The sequence below is a fragment of the Rutilus rutilus genome (genome assembly GCF_951802725.1).
Source record: "Rutilus rutilus genome assembly, chromosome: 13".
NCBI classification, from domain to species: Eukaryota; Metazoa; Chordata; class Actinopteri; order Cypriniformes; family Leuciscidae; genus Rutilus; species Rutilus rutilus.
In genome coordinates this window covers 24,514,766-24,527,546 of record NC_140218.1, presented here as the reverse complement: position 1 = coordinate 24,527,546, position 12,781 = coordinate 24,514,766, and the positions used below count along the sequence as shown (strand labels likewise).

The 12,781-nt window shown below is 38.2% G+C and overlaps 1 protein-coding gene across 4 annotated transcripts in view; it reads right to left on the bottom strand.

Moving 5' to 3' along the window:
- Positions 1-12,781, bottom strand: part of dnmt3bb.1 (DNA (cytosine-5-)-methyltransferase 3 beta, duplicate b.1) — a 51,963-nt gene that overhangs the window by 36,864 nt on the left and 2,318 nt on the right. For all 4 annotated transcript variants that reach the window (XM_084429278.1, XM_084429279.1, XM_084429281.1 and 1 more), the window contains exon 2: positions 2,182-2,280. In XM_084429278.1, coding sequence (XP_084285404.1) covers positions 2,182-2,241 — 60 coding nt within the window. In that variant the 5' untranslated portion in view covers positions 2,242-2,280. The remainder of the gene's footprint in view (positions 1-2,181; positions 2,281-12,781) is intronic.

Below are 12,781 nucleotides of genomic sequence, written 5' to 3'. Positions count from 1 at the left end.
TGTGCACACTATGTGAAGTATTTGGTGTTTAACAATTGAATCACTCAGTGTCTGTCATGATGCACTGCTTTGCGAAATGGAAATTCTTGAATTATAAAAAATACAATGTAACCAATGTGGGTTTTTTTTTATAGAAATATGTTTTTTTTCCACTGTTTTCTTTGAACAGCACAAAGTCCAGACTAATTGGTAATATTTTGTCTGTTCATTTTATCATAAATAATTTATTTTACATTTTGATTTGTTGTGGCCACATTCTTTTGGAAGGAGCAACAAAAATAATTCCTTGTTCAAGAATTTTGGCCTTACATGATTGTTCCAAATAAACTTTAAAGCAAACGAATATCCTTTAAAACTACCCAAACTGAGGAGGCATCTTAAAAACTGTTGGCTTATAGACTGCACTGTAAACGGAGAGTGTTCCCAGGATCACTTTATTTTCACATTTAGGAAAATTCCGGAAAAAATATATTGGTGTCGTGTAGAGCTGAACGATTAATCGTTAAAAGATTGAAATCTCCATTCAAACAACCAGGCGATCTTATTCCTAAATAACAACCATTCGCCTGTCTATAAAACCTTTAATAAAATCATACCGGAACATTCAAATCTGCGTCGGAGCTACCACTGACCCGAGAGAAAGTAGTTATCATGTATAGGTATGAAACAGCTTCACAACCAGTCTTTACAACCACACAGTATCGTTATTTCTTTTACAAATATTCATATTATCACATAAGTACTGGGATAAAAGTTTATAATTCGGATGTAAACTATCAAAATAGAGTAAATCACTTGGCACTTCAAATAATGATTGTATCATTACATTGTTAAAACCAGGTGGTGGCAAGTGACTGTTAAAAATGTATTTGTCATTGAGTCATTCATTCATTCATTCAAGAGATTTGTTCGCTGATTCATCCAGTAATGAAACAAGTGAAGTATTTATGACTCTTTTATGACTTAAAGTCATTTAAGTAATTTAATCATTCATTCACACCCTTTAAAAAAAAAAAATTCATTCAGATTCATTAAACATTTTAAATAACATTTTGTCAGAACCTATAGTAAATTACATTCTATTTTGTATAGTTTTCTGTTCGCGGGAGAATCGTGATCTCTGTTTGAAAAAAAATAAAAATTACTCCAGAATCGTGCAGCTCTAGTGTCGTGACAACGCCACACCACAGACTTCCATTTCTGTCGGTTCACTACAAACTAATAGACCAGATGAAATTGTTTTCTGTGGTAACCGACAGCCTGTGACAAATGGTGTCAATAGCTTTAACCTGTATTTAACCCCAAACATTCCTTTAAGTTAAAAAGAAATAGGCTAATGATGTTCAGAACACTGACATGCTGCAACAGAGTAAAAGGAGGTCAGAACCATTTAAGACGTCTCATAGAACAGATTTGTCAGATCTCTTCCATTCTCAGAACCAGATACTTTCATTTTTCCTCTCTCTCCCCTTTCTCTAATCCCCTAAATTCCACTGCACGTTTGGACTCATTTTGAACCCAAAACACCAGAGATGAATGGGACACCCACACCAATCCAATCTAGGTGAAAAAAGTGTCAAACAGATGAGTGGTTTTTGAAGTGAAAGTAAGGCTGATATAATTTAAGTGATGCAGATATCATTGGAACTAGGGTGGATGTTGGATTTTCAGCAAATAACAGTCAAAGCTATCGCATTATGTTGGAATAAACGGCACTAAGGTGCGGCAACATTTAACATTTGTTGTGAATTTTCACATTTCCAGTCATTTTAACAGGACCACATGTGATCTGGATTTTTTTCTTGAGGGCAAAGGATTTCCACGTTTCCAACAGAAATAGCTTGTTATGAAAGTGACTTTTCATTTCAATAGACATTTTAACCTGCAAAATTTCAGAAAAATTGCACCTTAAGATTGCACAACATAAAGGAAAAATGCAATAAACTTGTCTGCATTATGCCATGAAACAAGTGCACAAGTCATATGGACTACTGTTATGATGATACTTTTATAGTGATTTTGAAAGCTTCAGTCACCATTCATTGTAATTGGATAGAGAAGAGCAACACAAATTCTTCAAAATTTCTCCTTTTGTGTTCCCCAGAAGAAGAAAAGTGAGTAAAGTGTGGGTAAATCATGACAGATCCTAATTGCTCTCCCAACACTCTTCTTCCATCTTACCGTGGCAGTCATCTTGTCACTTTCCGCCATTATAGCGGAGGAGTACTTATTGGATGGCATCACTACTTCTGTTGTCTTTTTGATATCTTCCTCTTTATCCTGTCAAAAAAGAAACAGACTTGAATAAATGATAAAAAGAGGCAAAACAGAAAAGAATGAACCCAATATGACTCAAATATTGAAAACCATAAGCATGCACTAGCATATGCATGCTCCTCTGAGAAAAGATTAATGGATATTTGTTTTAGTCTTTAACTATACATTGACCTCTGTCTCAGCTAAACATGTTGTCATATTTGCCCTTAGGAAACAAGCACTCAAACTTCCTTCAAGAACCAGGAATAGAAAAATGGGTCAAATAATAATGACTTCATCATTCTAAAAAATCATTACACAATCAATGACACAGTAGATTCTTCAGAAAGCTAACAGTACTGATCTGCATCTACTCAGCAATATGTTGCAGTTATGATTAGGTTTTACCTCCAGTTTCTGACCTACCATGTTTGTTTCAGGTAATGATATGTGATGATTGTCTAGGTAAGTCAAGACAAAAATCATTTGATGTTATATTTCACCTTAATAAGATAATTAAGGCCACTATATTAAAGAAATGGTTCACCAAACATGCAAATTCTGTCATTATTTGATTACTCTCACTCTCAACCCCTTTTGTTGAATGGAACAGTTTTTCTCAATCCCTTTGGCTCATTTAATGAAACTGTCTTAACTGTAAGTGCAACTGTCCTAACTGTTTTACAGTATGGGACATCACAACTTTGTTGCATGTTTGCAAAATGTATTAACTCACTCAAAACATTTAATTCACTGACTGTCAGTTTTGTCTAGCTGAGCTTTTCTGATACAGATTTGATCAGTTGGTAACATTTACTGGGTAAAGTAAATCAATGTGAAAGCAATGTGTCACAGTTGTGGTCTGTTTAGTTTGTTTTCATTGGACTTGTCTGCCTGTCATCATTCACGTGTCTTCTTCACTGTCATTATTAGTTCAGTTGTATCACCTGTGTCTAGTTCATCATCATAATCTATCTGTGTCAATCATCATAATCAATCTGTGTTGTATTTAAGTTCCTTCAGTTCAGTCTTGGTCTGTTATTTGTTGTACTAGTGTGTGTGTATCCTGCCTGCACATACCCGTTGGAATTGCTATTTAGTAAAAGTTTGTATTGGAGCCTTTTTGCCTTCCTGTCTTCTTCTGCACCACACCCTGACACAATGTGTTCCATGTAAACTAGGCTTGCTGCAATAGTCGATGTTATGGTGTTCAGCCACACGCGATTACATCACTTTCCCATTGCGGCACCGCCCCCTGCCGTCGTTAGAGAACGGACACTGCAATTAAAAACTGAACACGTCTGCTCAATTCAGTTTGTGCCGAAGAGTCGCAGCACAGATCAGCAACAGGACTCATTTATCAGCATGGTGTATTGCCATGCTTATTCGTTTTGTTTAATATAACCGAGTTTGTCATGGTACTGTTTTGTTGTTGTGTTTTTCATTAAGAATAATAATGGACCCACCACTCAAGCAATATCCACCCCAAATTGCCGCTAATTCGAAAGCGATAGCAAAATGCATATGGCTGCATGCGCATTTAAGCAATTTGTAAACATTATCCGTTAAATGTATGGACATTTCCTTTAACCATAAAACACAATGCAATGCGTAATTCAAAATACAGGTAAAATAATCAATACAGATAATTCAATTTCATATAAAGATAGTGACACGCGCTGTTGAAAATAATAAAATAAAACAACTCGATCTTATCTCTGGCAGTAGCTTTTATTTAACATAAATGATGCCAAAAACAAAACTCTGAGGATACTTAGACTTAGTAAGACACGAACAGAACAACCGCTATAATTTGAAGATAATGGACAAATTAACTGAACAAAACACAGGGCTTAAATACACAGAAACTAATTAACAAAATGAACATCAGGTGTAAATCTATGAATAACCATGGAAACAAACTGAAAGCAATGAAACTTAACTAAGGCCCCGTTTACACGTGCATGGTTATTTTGAAAAACGGAGACATTTCCCTTCGGTTGTGCCCCTCGTTTACACGCAAATGGAGAATTCGCCTCTGAAAACGATTCTTTCTAAAAACTCCAGCCAGAGAGGAGATTTTGGAAAACTCTGTTTGCACGTTTGCATGTAAACTGAGAAAAACTGAGTTTTAGGCAGTCGACGTCACAGTATGCGACAGAACTTGCACTGCGTCAGAGGTGCGACCTATATTTTCGGGATTCTGATTGGCTAACATGGGCTTGAGCTTCTCGTTACACTGCCACCTACAGGTTTGGCATGCTCTTGACGGCATATACACGGGTTTGTGTAAACGAACACTTTTTCTAAAAACGGAGAGGGTGAAATGTCTGTTTATGAAAATAACCGGCCTCGTGTAAAGGTAGCCTAAAACCCACACAAAACAGGAACAAACACAATGGACCACTTGCACTGAGCTTCGTGATGCACTTTCGTTTGGAAATGGTATGTCTCACTTATTTCCGGTTATGTTTACTTTCAATGTACTGTGGTCAATGAGTTGAATAAACGCCACCTAAAATGAGTGTCCGCAATAAGATTTAAAAATTTGGCAATTTTTATTGACAGGAAAAGGTATATTCTGATGTTTACTATGTGCAGAATTTTCAAAACTTATCGGAACATGAGCGGATCAGGGGTGTGTTTCCCGTACAACTATATAGCTCGCTGCTTAACTACCATAGTACGATGCATCGATGGAGAAATCAACTAGCTAGTCACGACTGTTTCCCGAAACCGTATATCGCAAAGTATCGTTCAACCACGTTGGTTTATGACGTCTCGCACGCGTGGACTAATAACTTATTTGAATTAATCTGTTTGAGATCGAATTAACGCTAGATTTTGTCATATAAGCTACAGACATGGCATCTGAAGACCATTTCTAATTTTTGCTTTATTACCAGACTCAATATTTGGCTCGTTCTTACATAGTAGAGCACGTTCACACATGCGCAGTCTTCAAAAAGGGTGCTTTAAATCTCTTGACAAACTAAAAGACGTAAATTACATTTGTATGTTTTCTAAATAAATAACACGGGTTGTACTGAATATCAGCTTGCTTATTTTGCTAAAGATAAGGATTTATTCAGTCTACATCTCATGTAAACTAGAAACTATGCTTCTAACCACAGCTCGAGAGCTGTCGTTCCAACCACACAAGTTTGCGATGCTGTTTGCGAACGTTCGTTGGAACGATGGTTTCGGGAAACACCAAATCGTTGAACTATGCTGATAACGACAGAACCTGCGACCATAGTTGGTTAACGATGCTTTCGGGAAACGCACCCCAGATCGGAACAACCCAAGCCAATCTGAGAAAGCAGCGGCTGTTAAAAATACACCATTATTTCACCACAGGGTGTCAGTGTTCGTCTGAACTAGTGACCGCGACGCTGAAGTGTATGAGAACAGATGAATAACATCAGTACGAACCACGAACATTTATTTATTTGGATTAAATATTTTAATCATTCTGTGTCATTTTTCAATGTCAATCTTTTCACTATTTACATGTTTATGCCCAAAATGCTATAATATTCAAAGTAGTTGACTGTCATTCTCCTCTACGCTGTGTACGTTATTGATTAAATAGCCTAGCCTATTTAACATCGTTACAGGCACCTCGCGAGCATTCATTCATTCAACTATTTTAAAAGACTGGAATAAACACCAGCGCACACAAGCAATCCTTTTAATAGTCAATTTAATTTAAAAATGTAAACCCAACCGGTATGAAATGTCAGAAAGAGAAAAAAACTGTTAATGAGAAGACGAGCATGGACTGCTGCAGCTTAGTGAATAAATATATTTAGCCTATTTATTATTCAGAATGCACAGTTGGAAAGAAAATATATGTATAGGAACATTTCAGCAGGCTCAAGATAATTAAAACAGATCATTATTCATTGTTTTAATCAATTGGCAGCCATAAAACATATAATCTGCATTCTCATGTATGTAGATGCGCTGAACGCTCTAACCGGAAACTCCCGATATGTACTAACTAGAACGCGGAAGAAGTTGTGCAAGTAGTCCATTACCCGTAACATATCCCCCCCATCAAGAATGCATGTCCTTGCGCTTCATTGACAACAATAATGAACAAATGAGCCCAACAGAGAAGAGCGGGAGGGCTTCGGTGGGGGACGCAAAGCAAGCAAGAGAGATTGCCACAAGGACCAGGGAGGAGCTGAAGGATATAGGAACCAGGGAGGAACCCCCAGCAGGACAACCAGGACATAGGCCCACAGTAGAAACCAGGAGGACTACCGACTGAGGCAGAGCTGCTGGCGGTGGAGACCCAGGCGGAGCCGAAGAGCCGACACAGAATGTCCAGGAGACCAAGGCAGAGACATGGGGACGAGCAGCCGAGACAAAGCCAGGGTGCCGAAGGACTGAGGCATAGCCGGTGTGCCCGAGGACTGAGGTGAAGCCAGAGAAAAGAAGGAAGCCCGACAGAGCAAAGAGTGTGGCTGACGAAGGCCCATAAATCCACGGCCACGGCAGATTATTTAGGAACGGCTTTGCTGGCCAACATGGAACAGACAGATTTTTCAGGAACGGCCTCGCTGGCCAAAGGAAAAAAGACAGATCACTCAGAAACTTCTTCTCTGACATTAGATCAGCAGTTCTCAACCGGTGGGCCGGGGCCCACTAGGGGCTTTGAGAATTGTAAGATACTTACAATTAGTAAGATACTTGTTAGATACTTAGGCTCAATCCCAATTCACCCCTTGGCCCTATCCCTCCGTTTTGCGCGTTCCCGTGAAGGGTAGGGTTGTCTCGATTCTCTTTTGGTTGGAGGGGTAACGTTAGGGGTAAGGGGAAGGGCCAGATAGCCCTTGAAACGAAACATTTTCGGGACCACACTTCAAACGAAGGGGTATGAGAAATGTACCTGCATACACCGGCTACAGAGGCAACATGACTGCCAATAATCATTTTCTTTATGTCACATTCAATCTTGTGTTCATATTTACGGTCATGTTATTCAAATAAACGGTTGCAAAAAAATCGCTAAAGTTCGTTAACAATATGACGCATGTAAAAAGCAAAAGTTTGAAGCGAAGTGGACGCGCGAATGAGGCGGATTCGCGTCCACCGCGCCACGCTAAACGCCTCATTCGCGCCTTAAGACCTCCAGACGCGCGTAAACGCGTCTTAACATTGAAATCACTCGCGCCAGACGCTCTATTCGCGTTTGGTGTGAACGCAGCATTAGGCGTCGAAGATATCGTCATCTCCGTTGTTTTCTGCGAACTTCAGAAAAAAAATGCAAAAAAATCGCTGTAACCAGAGCCCGTCTACGGAGAGCCTTGGCACTTCCTATTAGCCCCATTGTATCGATCTTGGTTGCAGTTCCATTAGAATTCCACTGGAGGTGATCGCGGGCGAGTGCAGACTGAATGGGAGTCAATGGGGCTAGGCGGCTAAATGTGTCTCTTTCACCCGATTGCCGTTGAGAAATCTCAGATTTTATTGTAGGTTTTGCAAGTTCAACATGGGTTATAGGTCGAAAGTTGAATGACCGAGTTATGTCCTTTCGATTTCTTACAGGTTGAGTTGTTGTTGCCCAAAACATGCTAGCATTCTGCTAATGACGTCAGCATTCTGACGTCATTGACATTTTAAAAGACTTTTTAAAGCAAATAAGTGACTCTAAAAAATCTAACACCCAGCACCAGCAGTGTGTAATTTCTTTGCATCTCCTTTCGAATACAACATTCAAATTACTAGACAAAAAATTATATCCTGAGAAAAGTGGATTTTGAGGGGTATTTCGCCATAGACCTCCATTCAATCTGCACTCGCCTGCGAGCGCCCCCGCATGGACAGAGACGTGTTACTGCAGTCAGTCCAGAAGTCCAGCCAATTCTCTTCCTATTAGACATTCTCTGCTGTAACTCACGCAAGACTACAGCTGACGACGGCATCTTGGAAGTTTGTGATAAACATTGGCGCATCTCCTGTGACGTAGGCGCTAGCAACGACGTATAATGACGTGTAATGGTGTAGTAGTGGTGTCCCATTTCTTAGGGGAATATTTTCACCCCTACGCCTTGCCACTCTGTTTCAAGGGGCAAGGGTAAGGGGTAGGCGAAGGGTTAGGGGTAGGCGAAGGGGTATAAAATAGAATTGGGATTGGGCCTTAGACTTAAGACAGGAACAGAACAACCAGTATAACGTGAAGATAACGGACAAGTGAACTAAACAAAATACAGGGGTTAAATACACAGAAACTAATTAATGACATGAAAGTCATAAATCAATGAATAACCATGGAAACAAACCGAAACCAACTTATACCCACTCAAAACAGGAACAAACACAGATTACCCGTAAAAGAAAGTACATTGGCCGCAATTTTTATGGACTTTTCTAAGAGTGCAGAGATCTTAACTTATTGTTTTAAAAGAAAAAAAATTTGAGAATTGACCGTTCGCAAAGACCCGCCCCCTTTAGTTACTGTTACTATGTCCGACAAGCCATGCCGCTCTCACGCCGTGAAAAATACATAGCAGAGCAAAGAGGACACAGACAACGCGCTGACAGACAGGACAGACTAGGTTACTTTTGATATGAAACAAAGTTTCTTTTTTTAAAGAAATTTAAACAATAAATACCGCTTTGTGGCTCATTAATGTGTCGTAACAGATCGCTCTAGCGTCTCAGGTAAAGCTGCTCGTGAACCGATCATCTCTTCCTTCTAGTTAATTTACAGCATCAAATAAACATAAATGAACATCAGAAGGAATGTTGTTTCAACCGCGGAACCGTTTTTCAGCTAGAATTTTACTTTGTAACGTGTTAAATATGAATATTTTTCTTACACAAACTCATCGTTTTGCTTCATCAGGCCTTTATTAACCCATAAGAGCCGTTTGGAGTTCATTTACGATGGATGGATGCACGGTTTTGAGCTTCAATCTCTTGGTTGCAATCCAAGAGCCAGGATATTTTTTTTTATATAACTCCGATTGTATTCGTCTGAAAGAAGAAAGTCATATACACCTAGGATGGCTTGAGGGTGAGTAAATCATGGGCTAATTTTCATTTTAAATTGAACTAATCCTTTAAACTACTAACTCTCCTGACTGCTTTGTCGGACAAAATGGCGGAATCGGCAGATGGCCGATTATGATTGGTCAGATCGCCTGTCAATCAAAGTCCCTGCGAAGGGTGAATTGAGCCAGTGATTTTTTATTTCTTTAATTCTTTTTTTAATTAATTTTAAATTCGTTTTTAAATTTCACCTAAGAAAGAAAGTCAACTAGGTTAGGAACGACATGAAGGTGAGGAAATGATGACATAATTTTTATTTTTGGGTAAACAATCCCTTTAATACTTTAATGTTTAGTATCATTATTTATGTTCTTCTGTAGTTCAAAAAATCCCACAAGTTAGAAACATTCAGCCTGTTAACACAACAGTCATTACTCATTCATACTTTCAGATCACAGCTGTTGTTCATGTTACACCCTGAGGCCGAGGGTAGTGAATGTATTTCTGTCATTATAACTCATAACTTTTTCCCATCGCTTTGGAAGGCAGTTTTTTTCTATAGTCTATATCACAGTTGCTCTTCCTGATCGTTCAATTTAGGCTTTTTTTTAAAGAATTACATCTAACGTATTTTGCCAAAACCTTTTTGCCATTCTACACTCTCTCTGTTCTGTCTGTTTTGGAGGATAAACGCTGTTAAATTAGACCTTCTTTATTGCATCAAAATTTGTTATGTAACAACACTGATTACTGTCATATATTTCCATAATAAACATTTCTATATGAACAAGTAATAATAACTTTGTCTGTGCTCTAATGCAGTGGTTCTCAGCTGGTTAGGCCATTGGACCCACATTTTCCCATGGACATTAAGCTGCGACCCTTTTTTCTTTTTTGTTTCTTTTTAGGAATTTGACCTATATGGGCCATTCTACACAATTGGTGCAAACTGCTGTCCCACAACCAAAAAACACATTTAAAAAGCATTTAAGTATTCAAATCTTAGATGTTTACAAAGATCCTTCTATTATTGAATCCCACAATAATATTTAAAATATCAGTAAGCTTAATATATATATATATATATATATATATATATATATATATATATATATATATCATTTATTGGGTACTTTCAATTGGGAGGTTTTCCGCGGTTCCGAGGATTTCAAATCATTAGTATCTTAGTATGTTTTAGTAGGGTTTTATTATGAGAGTTAAAATTCTGTAATGTGATGTGGTTGCTACCAATACATTACTGTCACTACCGAAAATGTGCCGTCACGACCAAAACATGCATGTTTTGTCTAAAAATAAGGTATATTGAATTATCAGCTAATATGTTATTATAGTGATTGTAATGAATCCTTAACTCTGAAATCAGTATGATTAACTTAATGCCTTTTACAAAGAAAGATTGGATTTCAAAATACAACAAATCTTATAAATTACACTTGAAATATTGTCAAAATTGTAATTGTTATTGATTTACCTGTGAAAACGTTTTTTTTTTTAAATAGCAAAGAAGGTAGATGTAAACAAAATATGAATAGGTCAATATAAGCCTTCTTATTAAATTATTTATTATTTAAAATAAAAAACTTTTAAACTTTTAAAATAAAAGTCCAGCGTCAGAAAAACAGAATTACGCTTGTATTTTGGATATTTCATTCTGTAACATACAGATCTGTATTATGCTATTGTTTTTGATAGTGTTGTAAATTTCTTACAGATAATCACGATGGTCATTGCGTTTTGACTTACAGAATGTGTTATCTTCCTGTCAGCAATTACAATGAAATGTCGGCAGTACAATGTTGCCAGATATTGCTACGAAAAACAAGAAGAAGAAAATAATAATAATAATCATCCGAAATAAATTAAAAGCTTGTGTTTTGGAAATAAGATTAATATATCACTAACCCTAACATGCAACTTCTCACTTTATTAACTTTCTAAAGTGTCACAATAAATGGGAATGAGCCCCAAAAGACTAATAGGTGGATCTGGCAACACGGATGGGATACTGCAATCGCGGCCTCACTTGCAACACGCTCTCAAGCCCCATTAAATGTTCTAGCTTCTCGCAGCGACGTGAATTGCAAACACTCATATGAAGTTGTTTAAACGGCTAGTTAATCATTCAGAGAGCTTGAAATTTTATTTTTTAATATAAAAAAATTACAGAGGTCCGCTGGCTAAGGCCATGATCACAGCCTGTATCAGACATGCACACTGCATCTGGAGAAAGTGACAAGCCAAACAGGACACAGACAGGGCATCCAGGTGCCTCCTACAAGCAATGGCTAAATGGCATAGTGATTAAGTCTGCAGACAAGCACATGCAAGTACTTGCACAAATAAAGGCATTTACTTCCTATCTTCTATGGATCTCATTTCAAGTCCATTATTTAAGTGACAATGCGTTCATTTTCCTTATGGGTCCTATAAACACACATACTCCCTCCACAGCCCAGTGGGAGAACTGAGAAAACCTGTGAAGGTGAATGAGATTGAATACAATAAGAGGCCACATCAAAGGTCTGTATGAATGACAGAGATCGTGGACTGAACTTAATGTGAGCACGGTTTATGAATTAATGCAGTTTTTTTTGTGTTTGTGTATGTGTGTGTGTTTGTCTATGTTTTAGATTCTATTATGAATAATAATAAATAATAATAAAAAAGTTTCCTCAAGTACTGTAAGTTTAGGGAAGTCTAAAAATGTGGTCATTTCGAATAGTTTGCTTCAATCCGATGAGTGAACAAATCACTAAAAAGTTGCGATAAAAGTGCAGAAGCAACAGATCTCTTTTTCCATATTGTGACGTACATTCAGAATTATCGAAAAAGAAAAAAAATTATTACGGGGACTCAATGTATCTGTTGTTGATTGGTTTTTGAGATATGTATTGCATTGCACACAACAATGGAGGCAGATGAGGGGTGGGGTTTAAGCGGACTAAATGATTGGATAAGTCCTGCACATGTCACCAGAGAGAAGTCTGACACTTTCAACAAGAGGTCCAGTTAAAGGTTGTATCAGCGATTTCAGGCCAAAACATAAATGATCACATTCATCTAATCTTTCCTAACGATCCGCTAGCTGCCCGCCCCATAAGCATGCCGTCAAAAAACCGACGGGTGGGGGTGTTGTGAGGTTTTCGCGTGCAGCCGCGCAAAACCTCACAACACCCACCCCTGTCGGTGATTGGTTGGAACACTATTTATTTTGGTTTTGAGTGGTGGTGCAACCAACTGTTTTTGTGTGCAGATCTCAGAGCCTAGGCTGCCTACAGAGTTTTTGAGTTTCGTTTTTTTGACGGCATGCTTATGGGGCGGGCAGCTAGCGGATCGTTAGGAAAGATTAGATGAATGTGATCATTTATGTTTGGGCCTGAAATCGCTGATACAACCTTTAACTGGACCTCTTGTTGAAAGTGTCAGACTTCTCTCTGGTGACAACCTTTAAGACATTTAGGCCCGATTTCACAGACAAGGCTTAGACTAAGCCAGGCCT